This window comes from Herpailurus yagouaroundi, unplaced genomic scaffold (genome assembly GCF_014898765.1).
Source record: "Herpailurus yagouaroundi ecotype Mexico unplaced genomic scaffold, PumYag 141, whole genome shotgun sequence".
In the NCBI taxonomy this organism is placed as follows: domain Eukaryota; kingdom Metazoa; phylum Chordata; class Mammalia; order Carnivora; family Felidae; genus Herpailurus; species Herpailurus yagouaroundi.
Window position 1 is genome coordinate 29,243,691 of NW_024412396.1, and position 19,176 is coordinate 29,262,866.

The 19,176-nt window shown below is 35.0% G+C and overlaps 1 protein-coding gene across 1 annotated transcript in view; it reads right to left on the reverse strand.

Moving 5' to 3' along the window:
• TXNDC16 (thioredoxin domain containing 16) overlaps window positions 1-19,176 on the reverse strand; it is a 125,873-nt gene that overhangs the window by 26,651 nt on the left and 80,046 nt on the right. Inside the window, exons 13-18 of the mRNA XM_040478423.1 lie at window positions 18,374-18,517; window positions 17,847-17,906; window positions 11,470-11,638; window positions 10,986-11,122; window positions 3,401-3,485; window positions 1,622-1,760 (exon numbers count right to left, since the gene is read on the reverse strand). Coding sequence (XP_040334357.1) covers window positions 1,622-1,760; window positions 3,401-3,485; window positions 10,986-11,122; window positions 11,470-11,638; window positions 17,847-17,906; window positions 18,374-18,517 — 734 coding nt within the window. The remainder of the gene's footprint in view (window positions 1-1,621; window positions 1,761-3,400; window positions 3,486-10,985; window positions 11,123-11,469; window positions 11,639-17,846; window positions 17,907-18,373; window positions 18,518-19,176) is intronic.

Here is a 19,176-nt window from a genome sequence, read left to right on the forward strand (position 1 = left end):
AAAAGCTTCTGCACAGCAAAGGAAACAACCAACAAAACTAAAAGGCAACCAACGGAATGGGAAAAGGTATTTGCAAATGACATATTGGACAAAGGGCTAGTATCCAAAATCTATAAAGAGCTCACCAAACTCCACACCCAAAAAACAAATAACCCAGTGAAGAAATGGGCAGAAAACATGAATATACACTTCTCTAAAGAAGACATCCAGATGGCCAACAGGCACATGAAAAGATGTTCAACGTCGCTCCTTATCAGGGAAATACAAATCAAAACCACACTCAGATATCACCTCACGCCAGTCGGAGTGGCCAAAATGAACAAATCAGGAGACTATAGATGCTGGAGAGGATGTGGAGAAACGGGAACCCTCTTGCAGTGTTGGTGGGAATGCAAACTGGTGCAGCCGTTCTGGAAAGGAGTGTGGAGGTTCCTCAGAAAATTAAAAATAGACCTACCCTATGACCCAGCAATAGCACTGCTAGGAATTTATCCAAGGGATACAGGAGTACTGATGCATAGGGGCACTTGTACCCCAGTGTTTATAGCAGCACTCTCAAGAATAGCCAAATTATGGAAAGAGCCTAAATGTCCATCAACTGATGAATGGATAAAGAAATTGTGGTTTATATACACAATGGAATACTACGTGGCAATGAGAAAAAATGAAATATGGCCTTTTGTAGCAACGTGGATGGAACTGGAGAGTGTGATGCTAAGTGAAATAAGCCATACAGAGAAAGACAGATACCATATGGTTTCACTCTTATGTGGAACCTGAGAAACTTAACAGGAACCCATGGGGAAGGGGAAGGAAAAAAAAAAAAAAAGGTGAGAGTGGGAGAGAGCCAAAGCATAAGAGACTCTTAAAAACTGAGAACAAACTGAGGGTTGATGGGGGGTGGGAGGGAGGGGAGGGTGGGTGATGGATATTGAGGAGGGCACCTTTTGGGATGAGCACTGGGTGTTGTATGGAAACCAATTTGACAATAAATTTCATATATTAAAAAAAAAAAAAAGTGTTATGCCCTTGAATCCACTATTTTCAAAGGATGCACTGGAAAAGGCCTTTCATAAGACACTACTTTGTTCTGAAACTGTATAAATAAGAATCTTAGCTAACATTTGTTTAATGTTTACCAGTGGCCAAACACTACCCAAAACACTGTACACTGGTCTCATTTGGTTCTCATGATAAGTCTCTGCAGCAGGTACTACCATCAACTACATTTTACACATGTGGAAAGTGAGGCACAGAGAAGTTAACAAAGAGCCAGTAAGGAAAGAAGGAAGGATTTAAACTTAGGCAGTCTGACTCCCCAGAATCCATGTGCTCTATACCAAGTTTCAGCTTAGATTGAGTACTTCCTTCAACTAGCTATCAGCTACACTAGTCTCCACAATAAAAAAAATAATCCAAAAACATGTAAACTTGTGGCAGTGGACTACAGAAGCTATATCATAATGAGTGAACAAAACAGAGCAACCCAATGAATTTTCAGCTCATAAAACATCATGCCCTCTGCCAAAAAAAGCTGAAAAATTGTGTATTAAAATATACTATTTTTAACTCTTCTAGATTCTCTATTTCAAATAATATCCTTATTATAAAATATACTCACAAATGTCTCCAGTAATGCATTTGTCACTATTTGAACCATGTCTTGCACACGGGAGTTAGCGAATGGAACGCTCTCTACTTTGCCCTCTTTGTGTCTGGCCAGCAGCAGAGCTGGAAGTGTTGCCCCATATTTATTTGACCTTTGGAGAAACGCAGTGTTAAAATTTCCAATAAAATATAGCAAGTCATCAAAAACAAATAATTACACCAAGAGGTCAGATTGGGAGGCAGCAAATGAGAAGCCCTACTAGTAAGGAAGAAATGAACTCAATTTGCAGGCAAATTTATCTTCTTTGTGAGGCTGTCTGAAGAAATTTAGGAGCCTTGACAACCTAGATTAAAAGAAAGCAACAGATAATAATCTAGACAGATTCTTTTTTTTTTTTTTCTAGACAACTTACTCATCAAGAAAATGTCTAAATAGGATTAGGAACATACTGAATGGTTCTCAATCTTTTTGGACTGCTCACCATACTGCTAAGCAAGGAGACAAGCATTTATTAGAAACCTACTATTTGCCAGGCACTCTTTTAGATGCCTTTAGTTTTCACTTAACCCCAGAACAGCCCTATAATGTATGCCACTATCACCCCCATTTTATAGATGAGGAAACCAGGACTCAGAGAGTGATAAATGGCAGAGACAGGATTCAAACTGAGGTGCCCCAGATATAAACTCTATGCTCTCTCCACTGTAACACAGCCTAAATCTGCTCCTTCTTACCACTACTTTTGCTAACTAAACTAAAGGGAAATCACTAAACAGAAAAAAATGATTTCTGTAAAACCACCCCTGAAGTAGTCACATTTATATGATGTAAAAACTGATGCTAGAACCAAGTATAAACATTATAATATTATAAACATTAGTGGACAGTCCAGCCTTTAGATTACCTCTTAAGATGATCAGTTGGTTATAAATAAAACATACTCTGACAACTACTGGTCTAGCGCTTTGGATCTTAGTTAAATGCACAATGACAGCAGAACAGAACATAGTGGGTGACTATCCATGTGTCAGGTGAATAAGTCTCTTATTTCTTAAAGATCTGGAGTTCAGTATTTACTTTTCAAAAGTCATTGACTTCATGGGCAGAAATGGAGCTTGATCATCAAAAGTATACATCACCAGTGTTCATGATGGAAGATTTAAGCTCAGAAATCACAATTAGGAATACTATAATAAGCAAGATAAACTAGGGAGGGGGCTTACCAACTCCATCTGGACCTGAAAACAAGCCATTAATGCAGAATGTGATATAGATGTATTACTGTATGTATTGTATATGTAATAATCTCCAAATGTTCAGTCCTTCTTTCTGAGGCAAGTGAAATATCTGAGTTCCACATTCTACAAATAAAGCAACTTACATGGCTAAAAGAGCAACAACATGGGGAAATTCTCATTTTTATATATACCTTGGTGGCAAATCAAAACCTGGACACTTGAAGAAGTAAAATTCCCCCCAAAACTATGACAATTTCAGAGAACCAAAGTTGCAGATAATAGAACCCAAACCGGAAAAATTTTTATAGAAAGATAAAGTATTATGAATCCAAGGTTGCCCCTGTAGGGACTCTAGCCTAAAGCAAAAGAGTATCTAAGAATTCTAAATAGCCAGATGCTGCTGCCCAGATCTTCTTACAAGGAAATTAAACATTTAATTAAAAATCAAAGTTAGTTATATTGCTGCCCTATTTTCCTTCAACTGTGTAAAAACTAGAAATGTATTATTTTGCAAACTTCTTCCTCTCTAAAATTAGAAGACCAATAAACTTACAGTATCAAAACATCTTCTTCAGAATAAATTCCAGTGATAACACATCCTGTTAGGTAGTTTCCCGCTTTGGTGAAATCTTCTTTTGCTATAAATACATAGACAAGACAAAAATCTGAAACCTTTAAAATTATGTGTGCTATTCAACCGATGGATAGATTTATAAATGATTGTGCTTTATTAGAAATTAATTATAAAGATAAATATTTACAGGTAGATCTTATATAACTTAGTGGTTCTAAAATCTGTGTTCTTTTTATGACATTTGATTACTATAGAAATGTAAATTGATATAATGCAATTATGGTTCCCTAAACAAATGTACTGTAAATGTGATTTATCAGATTTACAGCACTCTAATCATAGAGAGTTACTGAATAAATATTTGTTGCTTTTTAATTTACACTCTAATGTGGGTAAATAGAGTTGGTTGCCTTATATATAGTTTGGAAAGAGAAGGAGATATGTGAAATAATGTGCGCACTGTCATTACAAAATCTAAAAGTACCTATATGCACAGAAAAAATAGAAGATTAGAAATTATAGTCCTTTAATAATGTCTGTGTTAGGATTCTGCAATTATGAGGGATTTGTATCTTTTTTTATTTCCTATATTTTCTGTAATGCGTTTTTGTTACTTTTGAACCTTGATTAATTTATGCGTCAGTCTTTTCTCATTTGTTAGGATATTTAAAAATTATTATTTCTATAGCATTCTGAATACAGTATCATAGGTAATAGTATATTCTGATTCATGTTAATGACTATCTTATAACCAAGAAGCAACTGTGAATTAAATACTTGCAGACCAATGAGAAAAGAGCAGAGGAAAACTTATATAAATGATGTATTCTTGCCAAGTGAAGACCAGATGATAATTTAGCTCACTACAAGGAAGGTTCATGGCAGTTCAAACAGAAAATTCATGATGGAAGAATTGAGTCATAAAGCACCTCGTGCTCTGGACATGCTGAACCCAAAAGATCTGTACCTTAGCAGTCATGACTATATCTCTGGTGTGAACATCAGCACTGTTACCATCAGGTAACCACAAGGTTATGTTCTCTAAAAAGGATGCATACTTTCCACAAGACTGAGAAACACTGTAGGAAAGCCAACTTACTAAAGTGGCACAGTCAGCCAGTAGGCAGCATTCAGAGCTATTTATAACCATGAATTTAATGAGAAACTGTTACTATCACAGAAAATATTTTCTAAAGCCTGTGTTACACCAAAGCAGAAAAGGTTCATATGAAAAAAACTGGAAAGAACTGAGTCCCTATACTTTCATTTCTAAGAGAAAACAGAGCTAAATTCTGGTCAATAATTGATGATCATTAGCTAAAGCAATGACATAATGGAACCTGTTTCAGCTTCTTTTCTTTTTCGGTAAAGAACAGTGGAAAATTACACTAATATTTCCATGTACTTTCCTCACACAGAAGCCTCTCTACTCATGAATACGTTTCTTAAAAGGCTCTTCATAAATTTACTTGCTCATAATGGAAGCATTTAAGACTGTAGAAACATATCCACTTCTTTTTTTTTTTTTAATTTTTTTTTCAACGTTTATTTATTTTTGCGACAGAGAGAGACAGAGCATGAACGGGGGAGGGGCAGAGAGAGAGGGAGACACAGAATCGGAAACAGGCTCCAGGCTCTGAGCCATCAGCCCAGAGCCCGATGCGGGGCTCGAACTCCCGGACCGCGAGATCGTGACCTGGCTGAAGTCGGACGCTTAACCGACTGCGCCACCCAGGCGCCCCGAAACATATCCACTTCTACTAAACCAGACTGCCAGTTATCCTCTGAACACTTAAAACCAAGCATATTCTCCTCCTTGGTGAAAACAGCATATATGTCAGAATATACTGCAACCCCAAGTATAAAAAAATAATCAGTTAATCTAAATAAAAAGGTTTTTAAATCACAATAAATGTATCTGGGATGTAATAATAGTTATAATATTTAGTTGTGTAACTATAAACATGTTTTAATTGCATAAAATAAATACAGTAGTTTAGCAATACTGTTTTCCCACTATCACATTTTATTGAATAGTTACATTTATACACACACATATATACACATACTACTACACACACTTATTTTTTTAGCTCTGTCAACAAGAGTTGAGAAACAAGAGCCCTCCAGTAACTAAAAGCACTCCTAATCCCTAGATCTTGGTTTCTGAATTCAATGTCCCACTAAAAGGAACCTAGACTCTTGGAGAAATGGCTGATCCCATAAATGAAACTGGGAACATCTTGTGCCAAAAGGACATACTGAAAGAATGATGGAGACATGTCAAAAGGACACAGGAGTCAGATTGAAGGGGCTCCCACTGACCAAATCTGAGATGTTAGCAAATGAATGATTGTAACTGATTATAACCCACTGAATAAAATAAGAACTCAGGTGTCCATACTGAAAAACAAATTAGAAGGAAAAGCTCTTACAGGAGAACTATTTGAGTATGTATATAGAAGGAATAGGGAGTTAGAAATTTTCCACTGGCAACCATCATAGTGATAGCTCTTTCAAGCAATGGATTCTAACACTGGAGTGCAAAAGTATAATGAGAAACAGGATGTTTACAAAGTCTTACATTCTATCCCCACAACATACTTATTAATTACAGAGGGAAAAAACAGAGAGAGACCTGCAGATACAACAATGGACAAAGGAGACATTTTCGCCCTCATTGAATTCGCATTATATTAATCTTTAAATCATTAGAATCGGGGCGCCTGGGTGGCTCAGTCGGTTAAGCGTCCGACTTCGGTTCAGGTCATGATCTCACAGTTCGTGAGTTCGAGCCCCGCGTAGGGCTCTGTGCTGACGGCTCGGAGCCTGGAGCCTGTTTCAGATTCTGTGTCTCCCTCTCTCTCTGCCCCTCCCCTGCTCATGCTCTGTCTCTCTCTGTCTCAAAAATAAATAAACATTAAAAAAATTTTTTTTAAATCATTAGAATCTACATGAACAATAAATCAGTATCTGATATAAAATAACTGCACAGTAAATGTCAGTAGTTATATTTATGAGTCAAATACAAATGTACATAAAATGTTAATGAATTCATAGTAGCCTTTTACTGTTACACATTTTCTCATTCAATAGATATTGAAAGTACAGTAACTATCACCTGGACATCTGCAAAAAACAAAAACAACAAAAAAGAGATGAATACCTGACTGAAAAGTCTGAGAACAATCAATCTAGTGAAATAATAAAAAAGCATTGTCCCCAGATTACATCATTCTGGCACAGCAAAACGATCTCTATATATTTTAACACTATACCTTTGACTTGTGTTGAGAGACAATTATATGTAAATCTTATCATTTGTACAAAATTATCATAAAGTATACTGTTCCCTGTGCTGATCTATTACATAAAAGATATATGTAAAATCCCTCTCAGCATTTACAATCAGGGAAAAGTTTTCTCTGTGGATGAGTCAGCATCCTAACTTTTATGTTGCCATTTATCATATAACGATGATTAGCTGGCAAAAATTTCATCTTTCTGTTTCCAGTTGATACCAGATTACTTAGGGTTAAGTTTTATGATCAACTGCAGTGTTTTCAAAGTATTCTACATAATTATCCCCTACTCTTTTATGGCTTAACTCTTATTCTTGTTTTAATGATTTTATTGTATGTGTACTTTTTATTATCTAAAGACCTTAATCCTTTTTGGAAGGAGGCCCAGAGTAAATAAATGACAACCTCAGGGCACCAGAGGTAGACAGAAGACAAAGTCAACGGTGGAAGCAAAAACATTAGAAAGGCAAAAATACAGGAGTAAAAAATAAACTCCCTCATTTCACAATTTTTCATAAAAATACAAATGAAAAAGCTATCCCGTCTAGGATTTTGCCTTCTAAGATGGGAAGTCACAGAACACGCATTCATATTCTTATCATTTCTTTCTAGTAAGTTATGTTGGCTTTTATTTTAAAAGATTGTGAAGGCCAAGTAGAGGGGAAAAATTACTAGACAGAAACTTGTAGAAAGCAAACTTAATAAGTAGATAGAAGATAGTATCCACTATCTTTAAGTTTGATGCTAGATATGGGGATATTCTTTCCATAAAAATATCCTTGAAAGATTTTATTCAGAATTTGAAATTCATCTTAAATGAAAGAAAAGTAAGGGGGCAGGTTTGTTAGATAAATGCCAACAGCTAACATGATGAAAAAAGAAAAACCACCACTAAGGATTTTGTTACCTAGTCAAGAAACCATTCGTATGCAAAAGCAAGAGAATAACATTCTAAGCAATATTACCAGTTAGGAAGAATGCCCTGTGTACACTTCCTTTAAAACTTATTGTAGGACATTCCTATGAAGCTAGAAAAAAATAGTCTAAAAATAGAGAAGATGTGATATCAAAAGAACACTCTAGTCTATGATGCTATCTATGTAAAACTAACAAGGTAAAATTAATTGCTATCAGCAATGTATCAACGCTGAATGAAAAAAAAAAAAAACATTAATTTGGGGCGCCTGGGTGGCTCAGTCAGTTAAACTTCTGACTACGGCTCAGGTCACGATCTTGTTTCATGAGTTCGAGCCCCACGTCAGGCTCCAGGCTGTGGAGCCTGCTTTGGATTCTGTGTGTCCCTCTCTCTCTCTGCCCCTTGCCTGCTCGCTCTCGCTCTCTCTCTCTCTCTCTCTCTCTCTCTCTCTCTCTCTCTCTCAGAAAATGAATAAAACATTTAAAAAATTTTTTAAAAAAAGAAAAAACATTTGAAATGCATCAAAAATAAGATGAAGTAATTGATGGATGGAAGAAGGATGGAAAGATGCACAGGCACATGCTAAGTCAAGTACAAGTTAAATGCTAATAGTAGAAACTAGATGATGGGTATATGGCTGTTCACTATAAAATCTTTCAACTTTTGCTGTAAGTTTGAAATTTTTCATAATAAAATGCTAGAAAAATGCAAAAAATTCGAAGAGAAATATATAATGCAAAAAAAAAAGTTCAAGAATAATGATAATCTGAGTTTACAATACAAGACTATAGAAGCCCATATAGAGAAAAAGATGACAGAAGAAATTGAAAGCATATTCCATGTAGACTAAACTAACTAAAGAGATAATAGTGAAGCATAAAACAAGCAACGGACATACAAATAAGTTGAGACAATTATGTGTAAAGGACCAAAGTTCACCTGGAAGAGTCAACAGGCAAAAAAAGGCAAACCAGAGTTGACCCAATTATATATTCAACACGTATTAAAAAACTATTATATTAGGGAGATAAAAGTGAATAAAAGAGAAAACATTTAAACAGATATATATACACACATACAGACATGGATTTAATAAGGTGACAGTGGAATAAAAAAAAAAAAGAGGGGAAAAAAGATAATTAACTATTTAGACAAAAATAGAGTTGTCTCCAGCTTCATATCATGCACAAAAAATATCTAAATGGTAAAGACTTAAAAAGAAAAAAGGTCAAAGAACACAGTCAACAAGTGGAAAGGTATTCCATGGAACAGAAAGAAATACATGCAATTCATATATATGATAAGGGGTTAATTTCCAGAATATATAAAGAATTCCTACAACTCAACAACAATAACCTGATTAAAAAATGGGCATAGGACTTGAATAGACATTTCTCCAAAGAAGATATACAAACGGCCAACAAGACATAAAAAGATGTTCAATATCACTACTTATTAGGAAAGTGAAAATCAAAACCATGATCAAATCAAACCTAACACCCATTAGGATGGTTACTATCAAAAACAAACAAACAAACAAACAAACAGAAAATAACAAGTGTTGCTGAGGATATGGAGAAATTAGAACCCTTGTATACTATTGGTGGGAATATAAAATGGTACAGCCACTAGGGAAAACAGTATAGTGGTTCTTCAAAAATTTAAAAGTAGGGCTATCATATGACACAGCAATTCCACTTCTGGGTATATATCTAAAAGAATTGAAAGCAGAGTCCTGAAGATATATTTGAACACCCATGTTCACAGAAGCATTATGCACAATAGCCAAGAGGTAAAAACAATCCAAGTGTCCATCAACAGATGAATGGATAAGTAAAACGTGCTATATACATACAACGAAATATTATTCAGCCTTTAAAAGAAAGGAAATTCTGACATATGATACAACATGGATGAACCTTGAGGACATCATGCTAAGTAAGCCAGCCAATAAAAGACAAATACTGTATGATTCCACTTACAGGAAGTACCCAGAGTAGTCAAATTCATAGAAATACAAAGTGGAACGGAGGCTGCCAGGGACTAGGCCAACAGGGAAATGTAGAGTTGTTTAATAGGTACAGAGTTAAGTTTTGCAAAATGAAAAAGTTCTGGAGATTAGTTGTACAGCAATGTATATATACTTGTCACTAGTGAACTATATGCTGAAAAATAGTTAAGATGGTAAATTATGTTATGTATATTTTACCACAATTTTAAAAAATATTCAAAGGAAGATAATATAGAGTAAGAAAATATTATAAATTAAAGCAAAAAGAAAATATACAGGTGAATACTAACTGATAAAGATGATAGAGATTTTCTATAATTGAAATCAATAGAAGAAATATCAAAATCAATGGATTTGAAAACAAATTTTAAACTGTTAAATATAAAATTATTAAACAAAGCTAAAAACTAAACAAACTGGGGGAAAATAATTGAAACAAATGACAAGAACTTAACAACCTTAATACATAAAAATCTCATAGTAATTCATTAGACAAGCACTAAAAACCCATTTCTAAAAATGAATAACACATATAACACACAGCTTATAGAAAACATAGTTATTCTCCTTTTGGGAATTTATCAATTTATCAATTTATCAATTTATCCATTAAATGGTCTAAATTCCACACAAAGATGCATAAATAAAAATATTCTTCACAGCAAAAAGAAAAAAGGAAAACAACAGGTGTTATTTGTTGGTAAATAGTTAAATTACAGTATATTCATCCAAATATACAGCCATAATGTTTCTGAAGAATACTAATCACATGGAAAAGATGAACCCATGTAATATTAAATAAAAACAGCAAGTTACTAACCTAGATACACAGTACTAGTCCAATTATATTAAAACATATTAATATGCTTTAGGTACAAAGAAAGGTAGGTACAAAGATAGGTACAAAGAAAAATGAGGGAAGGAATTACATCAAAATTTAATAACTATAATTTTGGATTTTTATTTTTTCTTCAAATTTCTCTGCATTTTAAAAATTCTATAATTTGAGTTCTCTATAATTTAAAAAGATACTAATTCCTTTTTATTTTTTTTTTTCAACGTTTATTTTTGGGACAGAGAGAGACAGAGCATGAACGGGCGAGGGGCAGAGAGAGAGGGAGACACAGAATCGGAAACAGGCTCCAGGCTCCGAGCCATCAGCCCAGAGCCCGACGTGGGGCTCGAACTCACGGACCGCGAGATCGTGACCTGGCTGAAGTCGGACGCTTAACCGACTGCGCCACCCAGGCGCCCCAATACTAATTCCTTTTTAAAAGTAAAGCTAGTAAGCAAGTTTTTAACTATTACATAATTTAAAAGTTCACTTCTACTCACCTGTGGTCATGTTTGGGCTAAATAGTCCCAGCACAGACACACTAGAGTAGGGGATCAGGTCTTTATATAATTCCCCACTTAAATATTCTTCTGCTTCCTGCACAGATGTTATGTTCACTGGGCATGAAATCCTGTTGCTGAATGAATATATAACTACATTCAAAATTATTTTTTAAAGACACTTTTCAGCTTGCAAAAAATAAAAAATAAAACATATTGAACTTAGCAAACACTACATTCCACACGATAAATATCTGACAAAACAAAGACAATTAAATACTCTTGTAATTTAAAAAAAAATCACCCTCATTAAATAAAATTTCTATCTCCCCAAAAGTGATGTGGATAGGCTCTCCCCACCATTTATCCTGTTATCTCAATTCATTACTCCTTAACCTATTCAAAGTATATCAACAAAGCATGGGAATTAGAAGGTTTATAGACCTAAAATTTTTAAAGTCTTAGGAAGAATGTGAATACTTACAGCAGGATAAATTTTAGGAGATCTTCAGTTCCTAACATACCAGCATAAGATACTGGGTGCTTGCCTTCCTTGTACATCTTTACAACTGGAAATTCAGTAACATTTTGCTTAGTACATAAATCAGACCAATCTGCACAGTTCACTCTAGTAAGCAGCATAGAGGATGTGCCTAAATAAAATGAAAATGCACATTTTATAAATATTAGTGTAGAAAACTCAGTTGGGTAGACTTGACAATATTTTTATTGTCCATTCTTATTTTAACCTCTCATCAGCATGAACTGTTTCTGCAGGACTCTCTCTTCCCCTGAGTTTTGCAACACCTTCCCCTTCTGGCTTATTTCCCCACCTCCTGTGCTGTTCTGTTTTGGTCCCTTTTGCATGTTCTTCTGACAGCAGAGATAGGAGTTCCTCAAGGCTCAGTTTAAGTTGCCTTCTCTTGTTATACACTCTCTTCCCAGACAATCTCAGTAATTATCAACAACAGAATGAATCCTATATTTTTATCTTTGACCCAGCCTCTTCCTTACAGTTCTAGACCCATGTATCCCTACTGCCTTCTGTATTTCTCTTTGAATGGAAACGTCCTCAAATTCAATATGTCTATGGTTTCCTGCCTATAGGCTGCCATTCTTACACAAATCAGAAAACAAAGTATCACCTTTAGTGTCACTCCATTCCTAAACTTCCATGTCTAGTCAAATCAATCAGCATGTCTTTTCCATCTTATCACCTAAACTTTATTTTAGAGTTTCAAGTTTTTATTTAAATCCCAGTTAGTTAACATGCAGTGTAATATTAGTTTCAGGTGTGGAATTTAGTGATTCATCACTTGCATACAACACCCACTGCTCACTTAAAAAGTTAAAAATAGAACTGCTTTACCACCCAGCAATTGCACTACTAGTATTTACCCAAAGGATAAAAAGTAGAAATTCGAAGAGACACATGCTCCCTGATGTTTATAGCAGCACTATCAACAATAGCCAAATTACGGAAAGAGCCCAAGTGTCCATAGACTGATAAATGGATAAAGAAGAGGTGGTATATATAAATACACACACACACACACACACACACACACAGTGGAATATTACTCAGCCATTAAAAAGAATGAAATCTTGCCATTTGCAATGATGTGGATGGAGCTGGAGTATTATGCTGAGCGAAATAAGTCAGTCAGAGAAAGACAAATAACATATGATATCACTCATGTGGAATTTAAGAAGAAAACAGACCACCTAAACTTTAAATACAATTTGACCTTGGGGCGCCTGGGTGGCTCAGTCAGTTGAGCATCCGACTTCGGCTGAGGTCATGATCTCATGGTTTGTGAGTTCGAGCCCTGCATCAGGCTCTGTGCTGTCAGCTCGGAGCCTGGAGCCTGCTTCGGATTCTGTTTCCTTCTCTCTCTGCCCCTCCCCTGCTTGTGCTCTGTCTCTCAAAAATAAATAAATGTAAAAAAAAAAAAAAAAATACAATTTGACCTTTGAACATGGGTTTGGAATGCACAGGTTTACTTACACGTGGATTTTTTCTGATACAGTACAGTACTATAAATGTATTTTCTCTTACAATTTAACATTTTTTTCTCTAGCTTACTTTCTGAAAGAATACAGTATATAATACACATAATACACAAAATATATGTTAATTGACTCTTTATGTTATCAGCAAGGCTTCCAGCCAACAGCAGGCTATTAGTAAAGTGTGGGGGAAGTCAAAAGTTACATGAGGATTTTTGACAATGCGGGGGAGTTGGTATCCCTAATCCCCACCTTATTCAAGGGTCAACTGCCTCTCACATCTGTCCATTTTTCATTACTGACTGTACTCCAGCCATCATTTCTCCTACATAATACAATAGGCTCTTACTTTGTCTCCCTGAACCTGATTATGTCTCTACCCTGAACCTAGAGATAGATATCTTTTCAAAACTCGAATCTGTTTTGGGATCAGCCAACTCCTACCAACCTTTGCCATTAGGTCTCTCTCATCCCTTCAGATCTCTGCATGTATGATCACTACAAGAAAGCCTTCTCAGACACGCTAATCTACATCAGTTTCCTTTGCTCTTATGAACCATCTCCCGTCCTTGTCTCATTAATTACATACTCATTTGTGTTGTTACATGACTAATGTCTGTCTCTACGAAGAGAGCTCCTTGAGAGTAGGGACAGTGTTGTTTTACTCAACACTGATTTTCACATCTAGAGGAGTCCTCCTACATGAAACACCATCCTATCTAAATACTTTATTTTCTGCCTAAAAAACATATAGTGGAATCACAAATACGATTCTTACTTGTTCTGTAAATAATATATGTAAAGTTCTCCAAAATATGTAAATTGTTAGGCAGAATGAGTTCAAAACCCAAATAAAACAAGAACCACACAACTCAACTACTAAGAGTAAAAAATACATTCTAATAAAAGGAAACCTTAATATTGCATCAAAGAAGGAAACTGTATCAATTTGGGATATTTCCTAATGTAGGGTATAACCTCACCATATAATTAAAGTTGTAAACTGAAATATTTTAATATTTTGTCACCAAAAAATTTTAAATATTAAAAATTTTTATCTTAAATAATTCTAGATTATACCACTCAGATGCAATAACTTATCACTTCAGATCTCCTGTTAGCTATCTGTTTGATAACTCATACAGGGTGCAGTCTGTCTTATTCACCACTATACTCCTGCTGCACAGCACAATGTCTGTTACTTAGTACGTACCCAGTGAAAATTTGTGGAATGTACCCTGATATTTCTTCATGAACAAAATTTCATTTTTAACACTAAAGTATATTAAACCTGAATATTGTATGAACATATAAACAAAAATAAATCCTTATTCCTTCTGAAATTACATCTGCGAAATGACTTCTCTACAAAGTTCTTTCATCTGTTATTTTAATCATTTCGTCAACAAATATCTAGTGATACTTATTCATACAGAGTACTGTATTATATAATGCCACCCAAGTATGAAATATAGAACTATTACAAATGCAGTTTTTTCCCTTCAATAGGCATTCTCAACAGGTCTATCACTGCTAAAAAAGTTATTATTCCTTTGTCCCTGCAGCCCAAGTTGAAAAATTTGATGTTATCTTCAAAACTGAAAAATGAATAAAACGGGGAAAAAAAGTGATAAGGCTAACTTATATTAAAGTTATCAATTTAAAATTTTAATTTTTTTCCCTATAAAATGTTTTCAATATTTAGGGGCACCTGGGTGGCTCAGCTGGTTAAGCATCTGAGTCTTGGTTTCGGCCCAGGTGGTTCATGAGTACAAGCTCCGGGTTGGACTTAACGCGGTCAATGCAGAGCCTGCTTGTGATTCTCTCTCTCTCCTTCTCTCTCTGCCCCTCCCACACTGGCACATTCTCACTCTCTCTCAAAATAAATAAACTTTAAAAATTAAGTAAAATGGTTTCAATATTTAATCATGTTTCAACTAGAACAGTCTAATATTCTAAGATGTCTGCAGTATTACATCCTCCATACTTTATCAATGCAGGAATTTCAAACAGTGTTCCCAATTTAAATGAAAAAACAAAACAAAACAAAACAAACCAAACAGGTTCTCTAAGCTAGAGGCTAGGTAAGTATAAATACTTGATATTTGCTGCCACCTTGTGACTGAGGATAAAATATCCTTCATCATCTTTGACTAAGATGAAAAGTGGCTTTTCCCCATTAAAGTCAATGTGAAAGGTTATAGGACTAAATGCCCAAAGTATTAAAATATTCTCCTAATTTACAAAGTTATAGTATGGGCTTCAATGCAGACATAAAACACTATAGTTACCTATACATGTCTCTACATTAAGCCCCCTGAACTTCTAAAACACTCTATTTATCCAATATCTAATTACTAAAAGGACTGTTACAAAGAACGTACTAAATGAAAAAGGAAATCACGTCTTGGGTTGGTTATCTGCTTTTTATTCTACAAACACATACAACTCAGAGTCCTGGGACTGAGAGATCAGGTAGGCTCTTTATTTGATCATTAATAGAGAAGAAAGTAAAGGAATCTTTTTCCATTTTCATTTAGTATCTGACAAATGGGCTGGATGGAGGGATAATTCTATTATTCAGGGACATTATCTAATTATTACTTCAATATGGTTTATATTTCCCCCCCTTTTATTTTCTCTCTTCTAATATTTTGCCAATGAGCCTGGAGAACCTAAAAGGAGAAACTTGAATCTTTCCATAGATTGTAACCATAAAGAAGAATCTGAAAGAGAGTAACAGGATTTGCTTTTTTTAAAAAAAGATTAGGAATCACAATATCTACAGACTTAATAATATCTTTACTTCAAATAATCAAAAGTTGGATCAAATGTGGTTAACAAATGAACTGAGGAGAAATTGTTCAAAAGTGATTTTTTAAATCTCTGATGTTTTTATTAATATAGAACATGTTATATTTAGGACTGACTTTCTGGAAGCAATTTCTTGAGTTTACAAAGTCCCCAATATATAAATAAGTTGTACACTAGTATATATTTTCCACTAAACTCTACTATATTAGTTTATGCATTTATTCAACAATTATTAAAAACCAAATATTCTACAGTGTAAGGCAATATGTCAAGTCCAGTGAGCTAAGTATAAGGCATGCTACCTATCCATAAAGAACTTACTAAATAATGAAAGAGCCTGTAGGTTAGTGCCCAAAAAAACTAAATGTTAAATACATTCATATAACAGCTATGAGAATAAGCCTGTTTAACTAGAACAACTTCTATTTATTTACAAGAAAAACAGTAGGAAGAAATCATATTACAGATATAAAGCATGATACATTCAATGATTACAAAACACTATCCTAATCCATCATCTCTTTTTTTTTTTTAATTTTTTAATGTTTATTTATTTTTGAAAGAGAGAGAGACAGAGACAGAGCACGAGCAGGGGAGGAGCAGAGAGAGAGGGAGACACAGAATCTGAAACAGGCTCCAGGCTCTGAGCTGTCAGCACAGAGCCTGATGCGGGGCTCAAACTTACCGTGAGATCATTACCTGAGCCGAAGCCGGACGCTCAACCGACTGAGCCACCCAGGCGCCCTCCATCATTATCTCTTTCTTACTAACAAAACTCCTTATGTGTTTGCTGGGATGACGGCATAAATATTTTGAGTTCAAGTCCATTCCTTGGATTCCATCATTATCTCTTTCTTACTAACAATATTCCTTATGTCTTTGCTGGGATGATGGCATAAATATATTGAGTTCAAGTCCATTCCTTGGATTCTTATTTGCCTACCACTGGATCAGGTTTCATAGAACAGTTAAATGATTGTGGCTATTAAGAAAGGTCCTGTGGGGCACCTGGGTGGCTCAATTAAGCATCTGACTCTTGATTTTGGCTCAGGTCACAATCTCACGATTTGTGAGATCGAGCCCTGCTTTGGGCACGGCATTAACAGAGTGGAGCCTGCTTGGGATTCTCTCTTTCCCTCTCTCTTTGCCATTCCCCTGTTCACACACACACACACTCTCTCTCTCTCTCTCAAAATAAATGAATAAACAAAAAAGAAAAAAGAAAAGAAATATCATATAGAGCTAGACTGTATAATGCTAAATCAGATAAGTCAGTCAGTAGAAAGAAAACTACCATCTGATTTCACTCATCTGTGGAGTTTAAGGAAGAAAACAGATGAACACAGGGGAAGGAAAGGAAAAGAAAAGGAGAGAGAGGGAAGCAAACCATGCAAGACTCTTGACTATGAGAGCAACTGGGGTTGATGAAGGGAGGTGGGCAGAGGATGGACTGGATGGATAGTGGGTATTTAGGAGGGCACTTGTGGTGAGCACTAAGTGTTGTATGTGGGTGATGGGTCACTAAATTCTACATCTGAAACCAATTTTGCTATATATGTTAACTAACTAGAATTTAAATAAAAATTTGAAATAAAAAATATCCTAGTTCATGAGGAGCTAACTGTATAGCTTTAAGAATATTGAGATCTTGGATCGCTGATTAGACTGTGAGACTGAGTCTTATGTGTCAAATTTTTAAGTGTATTCAGTATTTATTTAATAATATTTAATAGTAACTGATTCAGAGTAGACACTCAATACATGAATCAATTCAGCCAAAAAGATTACTGGATTGACTGTGTGACCTCCAGTACTTAATACATAGGCTCTCTACTTTCTACTGAAGACAGTTCTATGAAGAGAGCCAAGACAAATGCTTCTGAGCATTTTTGAAACTCATGGTTCATTAATGTAACGTTAAAGATGCAAATATAATTACTTGAAATCTTATGTGGTTTTATTCATCTTTAGCATGATATGGTTTTACAAATAGCTACAGCTCAGAATCAAATAAGCATGCATACCACATTACAGTACCTTTCAATTTAATTGCCAAATCGATATAGGATTGCAGAAATGCCATGGATACTGCCTGCCCTACATTGAAACAAAAAATTCAACAGATATTGCAACATGCATATCTCCATCCATATCTATATATTAACAAACATATAGATTGATGGGGTTTCCCAAAATTGTTACTTCTTAATAAGAAATTCTAATATATAGTCCTCAGTATTATGCAAACATCCAAGAAGATTCCAAATGCAACTAATTTTCTGCACTCATACTGCAAGGAATATAGTTGAAGGGCTATTATTTGAAGATAAAAGCAATATATTTCCTATAGATCCATAAGAACTGTTAAAATATTAAAATCATTAGCTGGAATCACAATAATTTATCTAAGTTAGTAAATTGTTCAATATGTGCAGTCTACCTGGGAACTATGAAAGCTATTACATAGCTGTTACAACAGGCAATATATAGAACGCAAAAATAAGATCCGCCAACTTTAAATGTTCTAATATGTAATATCGTCCCCTCTAAAGGTTCATACTCACAACCAGCGTAGAAAAGCACTATGCTATCAGAAGCCACTACTGTCGCATTAAATGTCTCTTCTGTTAGTTCCACTGTGAGTTCCAAAGGTAACTGTGTCTTCCTATGTCTGTAAACAGTTTCTGCCACTTCATCATCTTGAATATCTAAAATGTTCAAAAAGAAATTAATGTATATATAAATGCATAAATTACATAAATATAAATTCCACTATAGGACAAGCACTGTGATGGACACTAGGGAAAATAGCAAACAAAACAGACATAGTCCCTGACCACATGGAGTTTCCATTTACCGAAAAGTCAGACAATAAACTGATCACTGACTAAACATATAGTTATAAATTGTGTCAGTTTAAGGAAGGAAAATAGTACAATGAGAGATTGTAATAGGGAGATTTAGATTTGGAGATCCAAAGCCTTCCAGCTAGAGAATTTAAAAAAATGTCTTAGGCATAAAGAATATTTTCAAAGCCTCTATGACATAAAAGAACTTAGCATATACTAGGTATTGAAGGAAGGCAAATTTGACCAAAACAAGATGGGATGAAAGAATAAATGGTATGAGAAAACTCTAGGGTAGGCAGTAGGTACATCATAAGAAGCCATACGAGCCAAGAATTTTAGATTTTATTCTAAGTTCATCAAGTTATTGGATTTTGAATATGTAAAAACCTTTCATTAACTTAGACCAACCAACCAACCAGTGGACTCATTCATTTATCCATCCATCCACCATCTGTGTATGGGGTAAACACACACACACACACACACACACACACACACACACACACACACACACACAC